The sequence below is a fragment of the Anticarsia gemmatalis genome, chromosome 24 (genome assembly GCF_050436995.1).
Source record: "Anticarsia gemmatalis isolate Benzon Research Colony breed Stoneville strain chromosome 24, ilAntGemm2 primary, whole genome shotgun sequence".
Taxonomy (NCBI): domain Eukaryota; kingdom Metazoa; phylum Arthropoda; class Insecta; order Lepidoptera; family Erebidae; genus Anticarsia; species Anticarsia gemmatalis.
Window position 1 is genome coordinate 7,847,049 of NC_134768.1, and position 21,861 is coordinate 7,868,909.

Consider the following 21,861-nt stretch of genomic DNA (forward strand, 5'->3'; position numbering starts at 1 on the left):
CAGTATAACGGTGATGGTATGGTCCTATGTCTTAATCCAGATTACAAATTATCTATCTCGGTGCCAAATATCAAAATCCATTCAGAAATTTTAGCCTGAAACAGTAACAAACGAGCATATATCGCTAGTCCACAGAATTAAGAACCTCATACAAGATTTTTTTTATAGTTTTGTATTGTAAATGTTTTGAAGTCTGTGAATGTAAAATTATTTTTTTAAAGCTCTCGATTTTATTTCTTTGAACGTTATTATTCCATCAATGATTAACACACACTCCTGTTATTTCAGCCAGTTCGATATGTTTGTCCAAACGTGTGAGTTATTTTCGTTCGTTTCGCAATGAAGTTATGAAAGATGATTCAGGGTAAGAGCTACTTCAATGCTTCCTAAAATTGACACTTATTTACTTCCAATATTAATAATAAATTATAAGATCACGGCGTAAAAAAACCTATTCAAGTTCTGTTTTATTTCACAGAATTATAGACACAGACGTTTTGTTCAAAAATAAAGATTATTATGTTGACATATTACCGGTAAGTAAATAAATTAATATAAAATTAATTTAATATTTTTTCAACCGTTGTACTAACCTCACCTCATTGTTATTTAATTTCTTACGTTTTAGCCGGATCCTGCGCATGATCTAATTGATTCAAATTCACAAGAGAAAATTGAAATCATGAGCTCAATCTTTCCTACTGACAGCAAAATACGTAAGTTTGAATCAGTACTATTTCATCCAAATAACCGGCTAGGCTTGAAAACTTTTGTTAATTTATCAAATATATTTGCCACCTATTGGGTAAAAACTGTCTATTTTTCTCTAATTTTCAGTTAACCCAAGGTCTGTACAACGTATCGAAACGGTAAACGAATGCAGAAACAACAACATACTTGACAAATACGACGAATTGCAAGAAAAATGGATTGGTATTGCAAAGTCAGTAGCACAAATTGATATCATCAGAAGACAAATACTCTCGTAATTAAAAACGTTATAATAATTACCCCTACTTAATATAAGGCTTCCCTTTCTGTCATTCTGGCGTCGGTGGAACGTAGAAATTAAAGCGATGTTCTATGAGACACTGCAGTGCTGCTAAAGTGCGTGGCAATTTATTTCTATGTAATACACAAAAGAGAGCTCTACCGACGTACACAATCGATTCAGCGTAAAAGGAAGGGAAGCCTTACGTGCCTAATTAAATCAAAATCAAATCATGACGTAGTTCCGCCATATTTAAATTCTCCCCATTGCGCATTGTTACAAGTGTCCTTTGGTTATAACTGTTACAATTCTTTCTTTTACTAGAGTCTCTAGCAAAAAGAGTCCAGCTCGCCAACCAACACCCAGGCCTTCAATAAGAACCCGCATGAAATACCTCTGCTCCTCAATATTTGGTGGACCATGTAACGAGAAAACCTGTCCCAGACACGCTGGCAAGAGTGAAGATGCTAACTTATCAGCGGGCACTCAAACACCGTTCAAAAGATGTTCTGTAGACCACAAAGATTTGAAGTCTGTTGCACAATTATCTGAGAAAGAAAAATCCAAATGTAACGAAATAGAAATGGCGAAGATAAAGGAAATTGAACGACACATAGAGAGAGAAAGACAAATACAAAATGAATTGCTTCAAGAGCAGACGAGGCACAAACTGAGACAGCTGGAAATTAGTAAGGAGCTTGATCAAGAAGTGTTGAGGCATAAAGAAAAAGAGTCTGCGTTGATGTGCGACGATGATACACAGACCAATTACAATTCAGGTAGGTTTGTAGTACAACTGGGTAGCAATGTAATACTTGTGCCTCTGGGTGACGTATCATTGTTGATTGTGAACACTCCAATGAACAAGTATTTCTTTTGATGTAGTTGATGAAGAATACATCCATACTATCTGTCTTCCCAAAAAATTAAAACAAAGTTTGGAAACACGAATCGCCAAATAATGATTTACAAGTAGGTACCTACTTAAGTGTACCTGAATGACTAACTATTTATAATAATTTCAGCTAATATTGGCACCTCTGCTAAACTGGACCTCGACGCCAAGTAACTAATACGTTTATCTTAATACATAATCTTCTCCCCCATCATCATAACTTAAAAATATCACAAGCTCATTATGTGACCTATATTTCAACAACTTTCATAGGACAGTAGGCTGAGACATTTTCACCAAAGATGTGTGAGATAGCCAGATACTTTGGGAGGAACAATCAATTAACATTATTAAGGTTAGCCTTTCTAGGCGTCATTATGGAAAATAAATTAATAACGTTATTTATAGAATATCGCAATAATATCGTCCAGCTAACTCAAACACCTTTGATGGAAAAAAATGTCGTAGCAATAATATATGAAGCAGTTAAAGCTTTTTCAAGCTGTAAATATGGTAGAATTTTCATTCTATTTTCATCTAAAAATCCCTATTTCAATTCCGAAATCGATAATCGTCAATCTTGTCATTAGTTGCAGAACTAGCGTAATATCTGGCTATTCAGGAGTCCTGTGCAATAAAACAGCAAAACAGGCGACGTCCAAGACTGCTGAGCTATGGTAAATAGCTCATCTTGCCGTTGAGAATGGACGCTTTTGTAATTTACCCTAAGGCTTGTTCGGTTCGGCAATATTTATCGTACAACAAAACCGACTCAACTCACCGGTGTTACCGCCTTGCTAGGTTGGTTAATGCCGAAAATAGACTGTGGATTAGTTTTGTATTCCAGTTAAATATTTTACCTAACTATTTTTTTGTTGAGAGATTTACTCGAGCTTGGTGTCAGCCACACGGTTGTTTTGTTGCTTTTGCAGACATACCTATTTTTCAGATTGAACTAAATTATAAAAGCGTTCAATCAAAACATTTTAAAAACTTTGAAAGCAGGCACCTGCGTACATTTGTCACTGCTTATTGTCGAAGCGATTACCATTGGTTTATCTACATAGATCATCTCTAGTGATACGTCCAGCCGCTTTAATTACAGGCTTTGTCGCTCTTGTTGTAAGGATAGGAGTAATTGTTGTAACATCGGAACGCAATACTCCAAGGATAATGTAACTCCTAGGACTTCGCTGAAAATGGAAGAAAATAAGAAAGCTGAGAACCAAGGTACGGTCAATTTTCTAATACGAGAACAGAGACTTAATATGCAGTCACTCTATCGCGCGTGAAACAGAGACCATTATGAGAAAGAGCGCTTAATAAAAGATGTTGGAAGAGAAGGTTCACGAAATCTTGAAAGTTTCTGTGATGACGCAATAGATTGTCCGTATAAATGCTATACTGCTAGTTGCTATAGTATGCTAGCTGCTGTTGTCGTAAAACAATTCGTGAGCGATTGTTATGTTTTTCCCTCTCTAATTTCAGAACCCAGAATGTGTCACTGTTCCACACAGGCCTCAGAAACGAACAATATAGGAATTTCATGCACACCTGACACTTGTAAAAATGCACCTCAACGCTATTCCTCTAAAAGAACTCTTAGCAGAAACCAGCCTTGCCTCCAGCTCCCTAGTGTAAACGTTCAAACATCGCCAATAAGCTGTTCTGTTACTGATCAGAGAATGAGGAGATATATCCAGGCAGTACCTGGTCCGATGCCTCAACTGCGGCCGAAGTCCCATGTCAAAGACACTTCGATCGTGACAGAGATAACAACAGAGTACAATAAAGATTTGATATATCCAGAAGAACAAAACCTGTGTTCTAGAGGTGTGTCTGCCTTAATACGGTCTAGCCCTCCAACAAGGCATGCACCGAAATTGATGAAAGCAAAACTTTGGACAAGAGACGATTCAATGGCGTCGGTCAATACTAAACATTCGGTGGGAACTGGTGCATTTTTCACATCCATGGGCGTGGGAGAAGTAGCTATACCTCCAACTACAAACGCTAAAGCCATAGTGGCTGTTACGTCACCAAATAAACTGGTTACCAAGAACTTTTTTACTCCCCGTCTCAAAAATACTTCTACAAGTTTCATCGCGGGCTTTTTTCGTAAGAAGACGGATAAAAATTGTAAAAAGGACAATAATTCACGTAAGTTTTTACTCTGGATAATTTCAAATAAGTAGCAAATAAAAGAACAAGTATATTATATTGTGTAATCCCCTATATTCTTATAAATTATGTAATTCTATCTTCCATATAAATATGTGTGCACGCGCATATCTTTTGAACAACTAAACTAAGTAAGTAAGAAGTCGGGCCTGTCCGTTAGTAATAAAAATAATTGAGTACCCTTATTCTTGGTTCTGCAGAAACTCTTATAACAAGAGGAACAGAAGCTGGCGCAGCGGTCAAATTTGGTCGTCGCAACAACTCACGATGGAATAAACGTCATACAGCGACTCCCGGTATGAGTGTCTACCGCTAATCATTCTTATAAGAATAACTCTATTGACGATGCTCACTGGTAGAAATATTGGGTCGATTTGGATGCATCAGACTCCATATTTTTCGTAAAGCGATAAGTTCCAAGCTTAGCAATACACAGTTTAATTTATTGCAATAAGTACTATACCAAAGATCTTAAATTCTATGTTATTACCAGTGTATTGTATAACCCATTTTCGATTTACTTTGTATACTCCATAAGTCGCTTTACACCTTCATATTTTCAAAAACTCTTTATTACCAAATAACAAAATCAGGCCAATTATTTGGAATTAATCATTTCGATCAACCGTTAGATATTTTCTCGATGGAATAATAATATAAGCAATATTTACTACAAATATAGGGTTTCGAAAGATTTAATATGTTCAGCGACTTTTGGAGCTGACTGTTCTTTCACATTCAATTTGTTAGCAAACATTATTAAAACATTTTTTAAATTCTAGAAATGGACGAGAAAAATATCGAAAAAGAAATACAAGTTACAAATCTAGGTGGTGATCTTGTTGCACGTCTAGAAACACTGGAGAGAATTCACAAAAGTAAGCTTATTTTTAACCTTACGAGTATATATGTTAATGTAAAAGCCCGAACTGTGGTAAATCCTAAGATTTTCCGGTAAAACCTAAGATTTACCAACTCCCAATGGTAAAAGTCCGAACTATTCTTTTATTTCGAACTTTTACCACTATTCACTTGATAGATCTTAGGATTTACATAATCACACGGTAAAAGTTGGTAAAGTCATATCATAACGTGTTATAAACAACGAATTTTGGGCAAACCGACATGGGTAGGTTAGGTTAGAAGGCTGAGGTGGGAGCGAGCGAAGCGAAGCTCCCACCTTAGCCTTCGTGGTTATTTTTTTTTATACCACCCAGAAGGAGGAGCCCCGCAAAGCGGGGCTCCGGCGACATCTCGACATCATCAAGTGAATAGAGGTAAAAGTTCGAAATAAAAGTATAGTTCGGACTTTTACCATTGACAGTTGGTAAATCTTAGGTTTTACCGGAAAATCTTAGGATTTACCACTGGTCGGGCTTTTACAGTAACATATATACCTTATTGCTGTCATAAAGTTTGTAGCTCTTTCGTCCTTTGGGGAACGAAGGAGAATTATAGACCTAGAACTACGTTGAAAACTAATTGTGCTTACACTTTTTTCTTCTACACTAATATTATAAAGCTGATGAGTTTTTTTGTTTGTCTGTTTGAACGCGCTAATCTCAGGAAATACTAGTTCGAATTGAAAAAATATTTTTGTGTTGAATAAAACATTTATTGAGGAATATTAAAGGCTATATGACATTACGCTACAATTATAAAGAGCTACTCCGCTTCGCAAAGAAAAATGTTTCAAAACAGATAAATTATGACCCATTCTCGCTTATGTGACGCAAGCTGCGCTGGTCAGCTAGTAATATATATATACATCATTTGCACTTTTCTTTCTCCAGGCATAAAAGAAAAGAAAAATAAAAAGGAAAAAGATTGTACTACAGAATTACTAGAACCCAAAACAGCACATCATGGAACTCAACATGCATTGCGGACTGAGAGATTTGGACATTTTCGCAAAGGTCTGTACCGATCTCTTATTCAATTGCTTACTGAATTCGTGTTTAACATAAAATAAGTATGTGTGTAACTAGTCGGTTGTTGTCTACTAAGATTACAACAGTCGTTAAGCCAAGTCAAAGGCCATTCGGGCGGCTTGAAGAACTTTGACACCACATTCACCACTAACCATACAACAGAATAGAATTGTGTTAATTCTCATGCTCCTTATCAATGTACTATTAATTTTTTTGGTATGCCTAGCAGCTTGTAATAAAACCACAACAACGATAAATTACCACTCTCGAAAGTTTTCAGTCTGTTTTAATTTCCAGAAACAAAAGAAGAGAGGAAGGAGAAATATAGACCTATACAATATGCTACAACAGGAACTCATGCTGTGGATTACGACGCCATATTTGAAAAGAATATTAGAGATAGTTTACGTACGTATGAACTTTGGTTAAAGTTTTTATTAACATATGACAACACTTATTGTTGTTTGGTTGTTGCTAAAAGGTTTTTTACATCTCTTTTTATTTGAATTTCAGCTGACGTCCAAATCATTCCGATAGAAAGGAAGAAATTGTCTCTAGACGAACTTTCACGTGACATTGGTTAGTAGAAATAAAGCTAGATATTATTATCATCAGCCCGAATTGTCCTACTGCAAGGCGAAGGCCTTCCTTCTTTAATTAATATATGTTTAAGACTACTTGGGGCCAATATTACGGAAGAGAGTCTCACTCATCTCACCGTCTCTTTCTGGGCTTACCTGTATGGTAAATGTATTTGTTTTTTCGGGATATCATATAGCAAATCTAAAGTCACGACTATCCTTCATAATTCCTATAAGAGAAACACTTACTGAACACTTAACAAACAGCACAATTTTGTCACTATTATTTCTCGCTCCATCAATTCTCTATTCTTCTGAATAGAGAAAATAAATAACAATCATCATACCATTTCCCTCCAGACTACCAAAGCTCCTTTACCGACATGTTAGAAACAGAGATATCTCCGAGCTCATACTCTTCAAGAAGCGACGAAGACGGCAGAACAGACACCAGTTGCGTCTACAGCCTAGCTACAGTCGACTACAACGAAATACCCCGCAGAAGAAGATGCCGCATCAAACTGGTCACCAAGACGAATCAAGCTACGACTACTGATAAACCTATGGTGTGTGACATGGCAACTTATACTCATGATTGGTGGAGCCCTATTGGGGAGAGGAAGAATGAAATTGGATATGATAAGAAGAAGACATACAATGTAATGGAGAGGCAAAGGACAGATCTAAGAAGGAAGAATGATGTGAAAGGCGGAAGATGTGTGAAGTTTAAGAGTAGGACGCAGATTATACCGACTTGTGAGTTTGATGATTGTATACCTCGTATTAACAAATTATAATGTATCGGAGCCCCTTTTAGGCAGCTTAAATATTTGGTAGAAAACATTACTCCTGTATAATGGTACTACTATACTCCTGTAAACTATGTAATGGATATCAAAATTTTAATGCCTTTAAGCTCTATTTTATGCAATAAATAATAGTAATGTTATATCTCTAGCAAATTGTTGAACACTGGCATAAATTACATACATTACATTATTCAAATAGTTTGAGCAGTTTAGACTTAAAAACTACAAAGACGTGCAGACAGCACTTACTTATGTAGTGATAAATAGATTTTGTTTTTCTTAGCCACAATTATCTAGGTATGCTATTTATCAAGCGTTATGAAGTAGCGCTTCATTTCCTAAACGTGTTCCAAGCATAAACTTCCATGAACACCTCATTTTGCATCTAAATTTAGTCCCACAAGTGGGTAATCTATCAACGTTAAAGTCTTAATCCTAGGGTCAAAGTGCAATAACACTTTCTAAAAATAACAACAGATAAATGAGGGTCACGCGCCTCTAATACCACTCGACCTCTGTTCATGTGTTCGCCCTTGACGTTCAATTGAAAAAATTTCTTTTATAGGATTGAAATACGTTTTACAGGACAATCTGGATTAGATATTTTCTCTTGATTTAAAGCGATCTAAATCTCATTTTAATGTGAACCATAGGTCAACAACTTAGGATACAAAATTCAGAGTTTGGAACGTTAATAGCAGTTTATTACAACCTTTTATGATTTTTCTTGTACAGGTTTCCCGGAAAACAGCGATATTATGTCACCCTCTCGCTACCTTCTAGAGGTAAGTTTAACATTACTAAGTATTTTGATCGGAATCGAAAGATTTTTCACAATTTTTACCATATATCCATGATTTGTTAATATTAATTTCTGATGCAACTCTGGGCCGATTTTTCCACGAATCTATAGCTGCTAGACTTTGTTTTTTCTCCTGGGAAAAGGCCTCCCCTGATATTTTCAAATTACGTCGGCGGTGAATTCTGGAATACGTTCAAATCATTCCACTATCACAGCTTGGCACCCAATGGTAAAGTCAATTGTCTACATAAAACGCACAAAATTTTACATATAAAGTTATCTGGTGATGGAAAAATCCGGCCCTTAGATAAACGAATTGACCTGGCAGTCTCAGAAGTACTACAACGAGCTGTTCGCGTTCACCATGAGGCCGCCGCCGCCGGTCGCCGACTACGTGCAGTACCGCCCGCCCACGCCTCTACCTGATAAGGACAAGACACGATCACCTAGAGGAAGTCGAAGAAGTGAGAAAATAATACTCATTCTTAACAAAGTAGTAAAGAAAATGTAGTTGTCCTGCCCATTTATATCCACTGTTAAGTATAGGCACTCCCCACTATACGCCAATTCAGAATTCATTTAGGAAAACGTAAAGCGTATTTCATATTTTTATCATTATTGACAGTAGTTCTTTAGTCACTAGTCACTAGGCCTAAATGTCTCTGTTTTTTAATCTAATTTTGATATATTTCACAGGAAAATGCTATAATTATGTTATTTACAGATCACCAACATCACTACAGGACAAAGAGGCTGGAGGAATGCTATTCGCCAAGAAGACAGGTAATACAATCACCCCAAAAAGATGGGATAGCGATATGTTTAGAAAAAATTTAGTCGTATAAGTTGAATTCACTTTTCTTTTCAAGAACACTGATGTGATCCTTGAAACCATTACTTCTGAGAACTTGGAATGTATGCTCTGAGGTTTTCTGCCTAAAAATAGTCTGGGATTTCAGTAAACTGCCTGTATTATTACTTCGAAATTCCGTAGTTTCCTATACAAATTTCTTATCAAAATTTCGGGGAAACGTCCTAATAGGCTAATTGTTTAACAATTCATACATAATACAAAATATAATCAGTTTTTCTTACAGTACTGCCCCAAAGGACGTAACAACTCAGATTCTACCAGAACATCGGATACCCTTAAGAAGAGACCCAACAGATATTGGAAGAGTCCAAATAGGTGATATTATTCCACATTCTTACTTAACATATATCTTTATTTTTACGACCTCCGTAGCGCAGTGGTTAAGGTGGTTGCCACGCCGCTACCATTGCGTTGGGAGGTCTTGGGTTCGTTTGCCCACCCCTGGGAAGAAAGCGTGATTTTTTGTATGTGTGTATGTAGGGATGTATCTCACAAAATCTTCTTTTTTTTCAGATATATCAAAAACACTGGCAGAAGATTCGGTTATTAATCGTATTTTGGAAGAAATTAAATTAATTTGTGTTTAGAGTCGCTAAATTGTGTCTGTACTTTTGAATAATAAAGTAAAATTGAATATTGGATTTTTACTTAGTTAGTCCTACAACTTAGTGGAAAACCTTAAATTGACATGCACGATTTATAAATTTTACAAAAAAGAATCTGTGTATTCCCAAAATAAAGTAGCTATATCAAACAGGCCACCGTCAGCTACATAATCCAGCTACAACTAGGTACTACAAGCCACTGATGTTCTAATTTTGCTCCTTGCTTGAATTCTGCCACAACCGCGAATTTTACATACAAAGCCATCTACTAACTTGTTGGACTACATCAACAACTTTCTCTACGGAAGATGACTGTCCGAATGTGGCATCAAATGTTCAATATTTATAATTAGTCCTCTTGCTTCGTTCCGCCATTACAAGAGAGATAAACAAACTATTATCAAATCTCCATTGTCAATCACTGTTACAGATAAATATTTGGGATTTAATTACAAACATCTACATTGGGTTATTCTGCAAGACGTTTGAAAGAAAGTGAAGTCTCATTTGAGTAGGCTTTTCCTACATCACTAGCCTAGCCTTTCTAACAACTATGTTGGAGTCGGCTTCCAGTCTCACCGGGTGCAGCTGGATACCAGCATTTAACATGGACTGACTGCCTATCGGAACTCCACAACCCAGTTACCTGGATAAACACGATACCCTTCGGTATTCGGTGAATAGGCTTTTACTACAAACATAATATTTATGTGACAGTCTAAGAGAAATACACACAAATGACTAAAGAAGTTTTAACAAAATACAATAGTACCTAAAAGTGCCGGTAGAAGTCAATCGGTAAACTTCCCTATTTGCTATCGAGGCGTAATAGATCAAGGCTCTTCGCATTATACTGCTATTACTTACATATGCAGTAAAAGTACGCCGATCCCTGCTATTCATATACGTAGACGTATGTCTTGAAAAGAACTGACTAAACGAACGCTTGATTTTGAACTAGAGAAGAGCAGAGTTAAACAAATAATAGATCTATGAAAGTTTTTGCAGAATAACACGCCTGTAACACGTAAGGGGTGGCTTGTATAATTGAAATAATACCGGTAGTATTGTTTCGTGACCCACTGAAAGATGGACATCTACTTTCTAATACTTGGGTAAGTACATAGAACGATTTTATAAGCTTGTTTTCAAAATAGTGTAAGGTACAATGCCTATAATTTAAGTTGGCAGTCGTAACTAGGTCTATTCCATTCAACGTTAAACTTGCAAAGATGTTAAGATTGCAGGCTAAAATCAAATAATATCTCCGTTTTCCTTTATTTTGTTGTCTGACGAGTTTTGTAAACTTTGCAGTATATTTATCTATCTAAACGGAGTGGACAGCAAAAGTAAGGCTCGTAAGTTTCCTCAAAACTTCTGGTTTGGAGCGTCTTCAGCAGCTTTCCAAATAGAAGGAGGCTGGCAAGAAGATGGTAAGATCTATCTCTTGTTATTTAAGTAATTACCCGCGTTTTCAATTTAAACATCAGGTTTTCCTTATGAATTATCCATACAACATTGTACCTCCAACAGGTAAAGCCCCCTCAATTTGGGATGTAGTCGTCCACTCAGAACAATCTCCTGTTAAAGACCACAGCACAGCAGACGTTGCGGCAGACTCCTACCATCTATACAAGAAAGATGTACAAATAGCCAAAGAACTAGGCTTATCCTTCTACAGATTCTCCATGTCCTGGCCCAGGATCCTACCCAACGGCTTCGCAGACAGGATAAACCAAATTGCCATTCAATACTATGACAATCTACTCGACGAACTCATTGCCCATAATATCACTCCAATAGTTACCATTTATCATTGGGATCTGCCCTCAAATCTTCAGAAATTAGGTGGCTGGACCAATCCGTTGATCATCAACTGGTTTCTGGACTATGCTAAGATTTTATTCGACAAATTTGGGACTAAAGTGAAACAGTGGATCACGATTAATGACCCTAAGGAGATATGCCATGGAGGATACGGTTCTACGTCCAAAGCTCCTATGATTAACATGCCAGGAACAGCAGAATATATGTGTGCGAAGAACATTTTGTTAGCTCATGCAATAGTGTATCATGCTTATGACGAACAATTCAGGAGAGTACAAAACGGAATGATTGGCATTTCGATAAGTTTCCGCTGGTTTGAACCGTCGTCGAGCTCAGAAGATGATCATCAGGCAGCTATTGATGCTAAAATGTTTGATGTAAGTACACCTTACCTTCCTACATTTCTTATTTCTTCGCTATTAGAGCACAACACAACACTGCGATGCTACGTTGCTTCATTGCATCGCAAGAATTTAGCTGGTACGCATTGCTATAATTTGCGGACTGCTTTAAATCAATAATTGTTTTCTTTTATTTTCATTTTAGTGGGGTATTTACACAAACCCAATATTTGGCATCGGTGGAGATTTTCCATTAGAAGTGAAAAGGAACGTCCGTTCGAAAAGCGCAGAGCAAAACTACCCGTGGTCTCGCCTTCCAGAACTTTCAACGGTAGAAGTGGGGACAATTAGAAGATCCGCGGACTTCTTGGGCGTGAACAGCTTTACCACAAAATTGGTGTACAGGGATGCGTCTGTAGATGGAATGTACCCTGTGCCTTCGTATATGGACGATATGGGTGTCGTTCTTGTCAAAGACCCGTCATGGACGCAGTCCATAGCCAACTGGTCTCCGGTAAATATTATTCAAGATCATTTTAAATTTACTTTTACTACAAACATTGAGTTAAACGAATTAACAACATTTTGGTCATTTTAGGAATGATGGAAACACTTTGCACCTGTGAAATACTTAGAGAGATGTTCGAAAATAATACAGCTGATTTATTTTCTGCCTTATTTCAGGTTCCATGGGGCTTTTTCAAACTTCTGGTAGAACTAAAGAATACTTATGATAACCCACCGATAATTGTGACAGAAAACGGATGGCCCACAAGGGGCGGGTTGCTTGATGAAGACAGAATAAGTTACTTGAGAAGATATCTCAATGCTTTGCTGGACGCTGTTGACGAAGGTTGTGATATACGAGGCTATAGCGTTTGGTCTCTCATCGATAATTTCGAATGGTTTAAAGGATACACGTAAGTTTTCATTGTAGATTTTTTTGATGAAACTTGAAAGCTTACAGTTATCTAAACTCTTTTTCTTTTTTTATTTTTAGTGAAATGTACGGACTTTACGAAGTCGATTTCACAAGCCCAGAGAAGACTAGAACCCCAAGAAAGTCAGCGTTAATGTACAAAGAAGTCATTAAAACAAATATCTTGGATCCAGATTACGAACCAGAAAAGTTTTTAGTTGAAGCACCTTAAAGGAATTCGAGTGTTACATCGAACGTAATTTTGGCGGATTTAAGCAAATTTTAGCACAGATGTTTTGAATATTCATGAATCTCCTCATACAATATACCTAATCCACTACTAAATAAACTCGCATCACCTTTGTTATATTAATTAAGCTTTACTCGGACCACAATCAGTTAAGTAGCGCCAAAATCACGTCCGTAATGTAAATGCTCTTTCACTTACCGCTAAACCGTAACGACCATGTATTGTCATCTTTCACCAGTTGTAACTCATAACATTGTTAGCGTTTATATCAAAATGTAAGATTATGTAAGTGCTACTGAAATTAAACATTTTTTATCAAGATAACTTATGTTAATAGCTCTTTTAAGGCGTTTTAAAAAAATAAATTTTATATTTTTGAAGATTTTTTATCGACTAATATACAAAACACACATCACTAGCCAAAATTTTACTAATCCCAAATAGTAGTTACAAAACATCACTAGTGCCGTGTCAAATTTGTTTTGTTTATATGTCACGTCGGAAGAAGTTTCACTGATTATTAGATAAAAATGTGTGATTTAAACGATAATCCAATTAAACTAAGTGTTAAATGGAATGGCAAAGAATATGAAATACCGGAGTTATCGCCATCAGACTCCGTGGCGATGCTCAAAATCGCCATCGAAAATGCCACAGGCGTTCGACCGGAGAGACAAAAGTTACTCAATGTTAAATTTCAGGGTAATTATTATGCATTTACTGTCACCTAATAAATTTTTTAAGATACGAGGGTGGATATTCGAATATTACAAGAATAAAATGTGTCGTTTATTTTGGGAAAAAATGACGACAATTTTCGAAAGAATTTCGACTTCTTTTGCAATATTCTTTATGTAACACACATGCATGTAATACGTGCATTTATGTTCTCAGAAATGCATGCAATGCCCTACATTTAGCTGCATATTTAATCTCCGAATGTAGCGGTTTTTTGTTCAGGGTTATATTTTTCTAAAATCTTATCCCACACCAAGATTTGAACATGCTCTCTTACAATTACTACAAACCAGTTCTATTATATAAAAAATTCACACAATATAAATTCAAATAAACGAAATACTCTGTCCCACTACTTAATTTCTGAGTATACTTAGTAAGAATTTATTACTAAAGAGCTCAGTTTATCTTAAAAGGATACCTGTTAATTAAATATAGTAATGTATTTACAAACCATTATAATTTTCTATGGGTTAAGGTTGTAATCTGTCTGAATAATAAATGCAGATATCAACCCGCTGCCTCAAAGTTCCTCTGTCTGAATATGTCGACTATGTGTGCTGTAGATAGGAGTAAAGTGTGCTTGTTTTCTACAAAATGTGCTGTAGCTTGAGAGCATATCAAAATTGATCTGAATGTGTGAAATTTGATTTATCTTGCAAACATGTTGGTGTAATCATGAGGCTAACAAAATCTGTATTGTACTAGACAGGAAATTAAGACAGATGATGCAATTATTCTGGTTTCCTACAGCAACAACCTAAAATTTTACATTTAAAATGTCACGGTTTATACATGAAGAAGACACTTTGGATAGAACTATTACTTGGATGGATATTTAAATGTCCTTTATAAGAAAGAACTAATGAATGAGTTTAATTATTTAGCAATATTTGAAACTACAATAGTAATGAATTAATCATAGTTTATGCTTACATACATATAGTCTCACCTTTTTAACAAAAAGGTAGCCAGAGTAAAAAATATGTGTTACAAACTTCTTTTGCTTCATTCACATCCACACATCTTATCATACAGAACTGCCAAATATGAGTAGTACTTGGTACCAGAGTTTATATGAGATCTAGTCCCACCTCACAATAGTTATGTATTTTAGAGCTAAGCTAAGTTCCTATAGCAGTAAACTCAAACCACATGGTTATTATGCAACCACCATGGTGGTTCACAGGCAGCATATTAAACTCTTATACACAGTTAACTGCTAGTGTGTAAGGCGGCTAAGGCCCAAAACTAAGTCTGTTAAGAGCAATTCTTTAACACAAAAACATCCTACTACTATTATAAAAGCGAAAGTTTGTGAGTATTTATGTATCTTTGGATGTTTGTTACTTTTTCATGCAAATACTACTGAACCGATTACGATGAAATTTGGAATGTAGGTAGTTGAAGACCCAGAATAACACATAAGCTACTTTTAATCCCGGAGTTCTCGAGCGATGTGGGATTTACACGGGAAGGGTTTCCACGCGGATGAAGTCGAGTATCAATCATCAACTTAATCATACTAACCCCTTAGTATTATTTCACTAGGCAAAGTGGCGACAGACAACTACACACTCTCGGAGCTGCAACTCAAGCCAAACCTGAAGATAATGATGATGGGCTCCCTCGAGGAGGCCATAGCTGGTGCTCAGACTAAACCTGATGTGGGAGACGAGGTCGTCAATGACCTGGATATTGAAGAGGAGGAGGTGGATGTGGAGAACCAGGAGGTAGGTCTTGGGAAAGCTATATTTTGAGTGTTCAGAGAATTGCTATTAATGATTTTTTATTTAACCCATTACTGTCTCACTGTTGGGCAGTAATACACCAAGTTGTGTGGTGTGATTTTGATATTATCCTGTTGCATCTCTTTGTAAAAGGGCTTCCAATAGTGTTACATTTGGGAAAGTTGTCAATCAGTATTCCTCAACATTAATGCAGAAACCCAGATGGGTATCTGGGTTTCTGCATTAGTAGGCAGCTGATATATTCTGCTTCCTATTTTATAGTTTTTCAAGAAAGGGTTCCACGTGGGTATGGCAGTGGTGGGTTCAATCCCAAAATGAAACTAATATTTGTGTTATTCACAAATATAATTTAGACAGAGACATATTTTTTCTTGTGATACTATCAACATAGCTTAAATACAAAGTGATATTTTTGCAGATTTACCTAGCAAAGATAAACAAGCGTGTGCGAGACTACAAGATCAACATACTGAATGAGCCGCGCGCCGGCAAGAAGCTGCTGGTACTAGATATTGACTACACACTGTTTGATCACAGATCTGTGGCTGAAACTGGTATGTATACTATTTTGGAATAAACTCAAAACTATTGTACCTATAGATGAAATCTCACAAAATGTAATAAAAGTACCTCTAAACTGATTTATCATTCATCATGGGTTTTGTTGGTTGTGCTTCCTGGGACCGACTTTTGTAGGTTTTTGATTTTAGCAAGAACCTAAATTGTAAAGACGTTGCGGTCTTTTTAAGTGACGTGCAAAATTACGAATAATTTTAGAGCCCAAACTTGGAATCTAATTTTATAACATAAAACTTGGATTGTAAATTACATAAATAACAAATTAAATGTATTAATGAACTTCTTTACAAATGCCCAGATTTGTCTCTATTTAGTATCTATTTACTCATTTTTTTTTAGCTTTTAATCTTCCCTGAATCTGTAGTCAACCACCTAAGATACGCAAGCAATCAAATGAGTGTATAATAAACAATCTAAATAAACATAATTAATCTACAAGCAAACATATACTTATCTTCCAGGATACGAGCTGATGCGTCCGTTTCTCCACGAGTTCTTAACATCAGCATATGAAGACTACGACATAGTGATCTGGTCGGCCACCGGCATGAAGTGGATTGAGGAGAAGATGAGACTGCTCGGGGTCTCCACGCATCAGGAGTATAAGATCATGTTCTATCTCGATTATCTTGCTATGATCACTGTGCATACTCCGAAGTATGGGACTATAGATGTGAGTATCTTATACTACTAATTCTTACTATTAAGGCCTGGTCAGACCTAAGCGGTATTCGCTACAGTCTGCGGCAGAGAAAAGCCAGTGGGTATGCGGTAATATTACTATTAGTTGATAGTACTGTAGTCGAGTTTTGCTAAACCCGCGCGGTATGTACCTACCTCTTCTCAGAGTGGCAGCGAATATCGCTCAGGTTTGAATGGGCCTTAATATTATAAATGCGAAAATTTGGATGCCGAAAGCCCAAAACTCGAATTTTGATGAAATTTGGTACATAAACACATAAAATATTTTGATGATGTTGCGATTGAAAATTGTTAAATGATTGCATTTTTTGGATTGGCATTTTAAATGCTTAGGTTTTATCTAGTGTTGTGTCAAAATTTTAACCCCAGATTTGAAGGTAGTTTCTTCACGTATGAGGAAATAATCTAGATGTCATTATCTAGCCAAGCGTTTTACAACATCAGCTTGCCTTCAGTAACGCACTTTAAAACAAACCCGTTACTAATAGTACTCTAATACGTTTCTTTTCTTGTTTTCTTCACCAATGCATCATTCTTTTACGATTGAAACCAAGTAATAACCGAAAGTTTAGACAGTGCGTGATAAATCGTCATTATTGCAATCAAGAATGCTTTTCATCTCGTTTTCTCCATTATCTATATCACTTCAGTTTTACTAAACACAGATTAATTGCTAAACGGGTCTTAAAGGCAATGATAATTTTAAGGTTTCGTTACTTTAGTGTAGGGATACTTTTTTTTTAATTTTTTGTCCGTCTGGTACCTAGTTGAAAAAAAAATTACTTAGTTAAAATGCATTAAAGTTACGGAGTAGGGACTAATGACGTCACGTTGTAGCACCTTTTCTACTATATCGAGACATTATGCGACTTTTCACCTCAATGTATGGCCGTAATTATTTGAATTGTGTTATATGTAAAAAATGCGATAGTTCAACAATTCATATCTCTTTTCAGGTAAAACCACTAGGAGTAATTTGGGGTAAATACCCTCAATACAGCTCAAAAAACACAATAATGTTTGACGACATCCGAAGAAACTTCATCATGAACCCTAAAAGCGGTTTAAAGATCAGACCGTTCAGGCAAGCTCACTTGAACAGGGATAGAGACCGGGAACTACTGCATTTGTCCGCATACCTCAAAGATATAGCCCAGTACTGTGAAGATTTTGATACTTTGAATCATAAAAAGTGGGAGAAATACAAGCCTGATAAGAACAGGTCCCAACAGACTGGAATTAAGAGGAAAGCTGAAGATAGTGCCCCGTCCACTCCTAAGGAATGACGGTAAACTGTGCCGGGTCGGTTGTGAATCGACCTGCAAATCGCCTTATCGCTTTATAAGACTGTGGCAACGTAGATTAGGCGGTAGTGTGGGTATTCAAGTCAGATTTTAAATATTTCTTTGCAATAATTTATGTATCTGAAAGTGTGTTAGTTATGCGTGTTAGTGTTTAAAATTTTATGTTGATTCCGATAAATAGACTTGTAAACATGATGTAATTTTACTGATCACTGCTATTTTAATAAAAAATAATAGTATGGAACAAAGACTAATAAATAACTACTCCTTTTTTGAAGTTGGATTAAAAAAGGTTCGGGTACTATACATACATACATCAAATAACGCCATTTCGCCTATGGGGGTAGGCATAGACAAAAAATTCCACTTCTGGTACTACTTATACCGATTGTCAATTCATCAACTTTTTATGCAATACCTGTTTAATTAATAAATAAATGTTTTATAGTAATTTCAAAGAAGTATTAAAATTTAGACTAGTATATAACCACACTACCGACATTAGATATCCATTATAAAAAAGCTTAGTCAGATTACATTAAAAATGTAATGAAAAGGCGATTTGCTTAGTTACTTCGATGTTCATTTAAAGTTATTGTGTTGCTATTTAATTAAACTAGAACAAATTGTGAATGTGAACAAGATATTATAAAGCTAATGTATACAGCTGAATAAAAATAATTGCAAAGTGAAAAAATGGCGACAGATTTTTATGCAGGGTTAAATTGATAACATTAAAAACCTCACAGCAAGACCGACAATAAAAACTTAGAAATTAGTTTTTATTGGCATGTATAACCATATAGCTATATGGGCCATAGCCAGTTGCGTTCTCCAGTTGGTAAACGATCTGTGGGTTAAGCAAACCTTAACGCGGTCATTCCATAGATGGGTGACCGTATAGTGGTCTTTAAACTGGGTGTCTCTGTGCTTCGGAGGGCGTATAAAAATTTAGTCGTTAAGTCACGTCATAGGTCTTCGGGCGGCTTGAACAACTTTGAGACTAGGTTGACCACTAACCGTACGATAAGAAGAAGAAGTTGACTAATTTCAAAATTCGTAAAACAAAAATGGTTCCTTATGATGTTAGTCATCTATTCCTGCGAGGTTTTTATTGTTTGACAAATAACTTTGTATAAGTATACTTCAATTACTGTAGTGCTATTATGAATGTATTAATTATTGTATTCGTCTCAAAGAGGTCTTTAAAACATAAGTAGATATATCTTACGACGCCAATATCATCTTCCATCTTTCAATAAAAATAAAACGCATTTTTGACGATATAAAACCATTTGCAAAATGTAAATTATTAAGCCGTTTATACATAATACTAAATTGCTATACGGGTCTTAAACTCGATGAGAATTTATACCAAACCTTGCTCATTTGGTGCTCAGTTTCGATCGAATTACATCGACCGTGGTGACGGACTAATGTCCGGTTTCTGAAGTACATTTAACGGTAGTTTATCTATTCAATATCGTTTAAACTCATACAAAAATGACAATTTGAATAGATAAACTACCGCTAAATGTACCTCAGAAAACAGGACTGATGTAGATGCTAGGATACGTTTAGCAATTTAATATTATGAATAACCGGGATAGTTTTAAAAGCTATTTATAGTACGCATTTAACTCTGTTTCTGAACATAGCAACAAGTCGCTCTGTATATCCATTTTTAAATTTACTAGATCTGAATTTAAATTCGAAATCAGTGTGTAAAAGCCTCGTAAAAATGTATTAAAATTCGCTGCTTTTTCCTTCATGATATTAAGCGTTTATTCAAAGGCTGTATCAACATGACAATGCCCTTTAACGAATTTTGCATTTAATGCGTTGTATTTACTTAGCTATTATGTGTACTATTCTGAAAAGCAAGTTTTAAACAATATGATATGTAGTAGGCGCTGTTTAATTTTGTACGTGTTAATATAGCAACAAGTTGGCGAAGAGAAGAGTGCAGTGTAAAGAAAAAGTGCTGTAGCTCGATTCTCTACAGTCAGCACTATCAAGTATCGAGAATTTGACATAATGTTCTGCAAAAATTATCCTTACAGCGCCCGCTAGAGGCGCTGATTGAATTCCCATACATAATTTTTCGATAGCTATCTGATAGTCGATATTGGTAGAGAACTGCGCTACTGATTTCAGAGACTGAACAACACTAGCTTCCTTTTGTTCCGCCACTCGCGCTCTTAGCCGACAAATCTTGTAATTTTACACCAGGAGGCACCACTAGTTGACACCAAAAATTACTACAACAGTTTTAATTGTAAAAACTAAAGCACGATGTTGTTCAAATTTATTCTAGTTCGTAACTTTCCAACTGCTGGACCAGGGTCTGCTCTGGGAATTAAATTGGCAGTATTCATTTTTTTAACCTTCTATTGCTAGTATGTAGAAAAAGTGAAATTCCAGACTTTCTAGACATAGGTACTAGTGGCGCCCTCTCGTTCATGATCACAGTCGACTTATGCATTTTTTTATAAATAATCAATCTATGGATATTTTGAATTACCTTCCCAATGTTGCCACATTACAAATTTTAAACTCTTAACTTGCTAGGAAATTTGTTTGAAGACTCATTTGATTTTATTATATAACTTACCATTTAAATATTTTAATTTTTTAAACTATTGTTGTGTTCTTTCGGTCAGTGAATTTAATTAGAAAGATATAAGTCATAGATATTGTCCATTTTTTTACTAGATCTATAAGTTTTGGCCATGTGTTAGTGCCCATTGTACATAACTTCTACATGGCCAGTATCTAATAAGATTATTATATTTTTAATTTATAAAATAAAATAATAAAAATGAAAATAGTTTTTTACTCAACGTTCAACCAACTAATAATTGAAATATCTATGAATTATTTTTTCTCAAAATGATTTAACAACTTAACTCTAATAACAATTTTCTAGGATTATATGCTTTCGTGGCAATGTCCCTTAAAAATACTCAGTTGATTAAAAACCAAACCAGTTGGCATATCCGGCGCAAAATATTTAGTTATTTTAGAAAAGACAAAAGGCCTGTTTAATAAAAATGTCTGTCTATCAATCTTGAGGAAACAAACATGACTTGACGTGATTATATGCGTCAACGCCTACGCCTGGATAATTGGAAAACACGTCACCGATGTGTTTTTCTCAGCGTAAAAAAACAAGGAAGTTGGTGAAAATTTTTCTTCCCCCTTCATTATTCAATTAACGACAAGGCGGTCAAAGCTAATGAGATTTCTTTATGTCCCGAAATCCTGATCGCGTCCAAAGAGACTTTCAACTCGTGTGTCCGTTTGTAATAAAACTAAAATGGTCAACTAGATTTTCACTTTTTAGAGAAAAATTAAATACATACATAACATCACTAGGTACTTTTATGCCTGAAGGTGGAAGCAGTGGTGGATACCAAAACTTATTGACAAATATTCTAATATAAATTCAAAAAGACCATTAACACCTAAAGCAATCCGGTAATAGAACCAGAGACCCCAGGACAGCAGTAGTAAGGAGAATCGTACTGAAATATAAGTTTAAATTTGATTAAATATAGTAATGGACTTTGTGTTCATGGAGTTCAATGCCTGCAAAATACAAAGTAGAACGCTAGTAGGTAATATCAAGTTAAAAACAGGAAAATGTTCATTATGTTTTATTATTATGGCCGGATGTTGTTCACAATAATAACTGTACAGTAAGGCTTATGAAATATATATATAAGAAGTTGTAGCGTGGAAATTTGCGGCAGATGTATAAAACAACGAGGAAAAGAAA

The 21,861-nt window shown here is 35.7% G+C and overlaps 4 protein-coding genes and 1 long non-coding RNA gene across 6 annotated transcripts; all 5 read left to right on the top strand.

The window, feature by feature from the left end:
• The first annotated feature begins 485 nt into the window (after positions 1-485).
• LOC142983560 (uncharacterized) lies at positions 486-953 on the top strand. Its single transcript, XR_012960101.1, has 3 exons — positions 486-536; positions 629-716; positions 838-953. It is a non-coding gene; the product is annotated as an uncharacterized LOC142983560 (long non-coding RNA).
• Positions 954-1,358: 405 nt separating this feature from the next.
• LOC142983468 (uncharacterized) lies at positions 1,359-2,111 on the top strand. The gene is made up of 2 exons (XM_076130368.1): positions 1,359-1,770; positions 2,017-2,111. The coding sequence occupies exons 1-2, from the start codon at positions 1,377-1,379 to the stop codon at positions 2,058-2,060; spliced, it is 438 nt and encodes a 145-aa protein (XP_075986483.1). The 5' UTR covers positions 1,359-1,376; the 3' UTR covers positions 2,061-2,111.
• An 887-nt stretch (positions 2,112-2,998) lies between these two features.
• LOC142983415 (uncharacterized) lies at positions 2,999-9,657 on the top strand. 2 transcript variants are annotated; one of them, XM_076130253.1, is made up of 13 exons: positions 2,999-3,116; positions 3,375-4,046; positions 4,268-4,363; positions 4,850-4,945; positions 5,861-5,983; positions 6,296-6,406; positions 6,512-6,577; positions 6,940-7,335; positions 8,124-8,173; positions 8,498-8,654; positions 8,915-8,973; positions 9,288-9,379; positions 9,578-9,657. In XM_076130253.1, the coding sequence occupies exons 1-13, from the start codon at positions 3,086-3,088 to the stop codon at positions 9,612-9,614; spliced, it is 1,986 nt and encodes a 661-aa protein (XP_075986368.1). In that variant the 5' UTR covers positions 2,999-3,085; the 3' UTR covers positions 9,615-9,657. The 2 variants fall into 2 exon arrangements, with proteins under 2 accessions (XP_075986368.1, XP_075986369.1); XM_076130254.1 differs by having other exon boundaries at positions 8,519-8,654; positions 9,276-9,379.
• Positions 9,658-10,718: 1,061 nt separating this feature from the next.
• On the top strand, positions 10,719-13,397 carry LOC142983613 (myrosinase 1-like). The gene is made up of 6 exons (XM_076130585.1): positions 10,719-10,784; positions 10,984-11,102; positions 11,203-11,873; positions 12,043-12,351; positions 12,522-12,757; positions 12,838-13,397. The coding sequence occupies exons 1-6, from the start codon at positions 10,759-10,761 to the stop codon at positions 12,986-12,988; spliced, it is 1,512 nt and encodes a 503-aa protein (XP_075986700.1). The 5' UTR covers positions 10,719-10,758; the 3' UTR covers positions 12,989-13,397.
• Positions 13,398-13,464: 67 nt separating this feature from the next.
• Ublcp1 (Ubiquitin-like domain-containing C-terminal domain phosphatase 1) lies at positions 13,465-20,908 on the top strand. The gene is made up of 5 exons (XM_076130257.1): positions 13,465-13,708; positions 15,296-15,477; positions 15,914-16,049; positions 16,536-16,747; positions 17,733-20,908. The coding sequence occupies exons 1-5, from the start codon at positions 13,537-13,539 to the stop codon at positions 18,060-18,062; spliced, it is 1,032 nt and encodes a 343-aa protein (XP_075986372.1). The 5' UTR covers positions 13,465-13,536; the 3' UTR covers positions 18,063-20,908.
• The last annotated feature ends 953 nt before the right edge of the window (positions 20,909-21,861 follow it).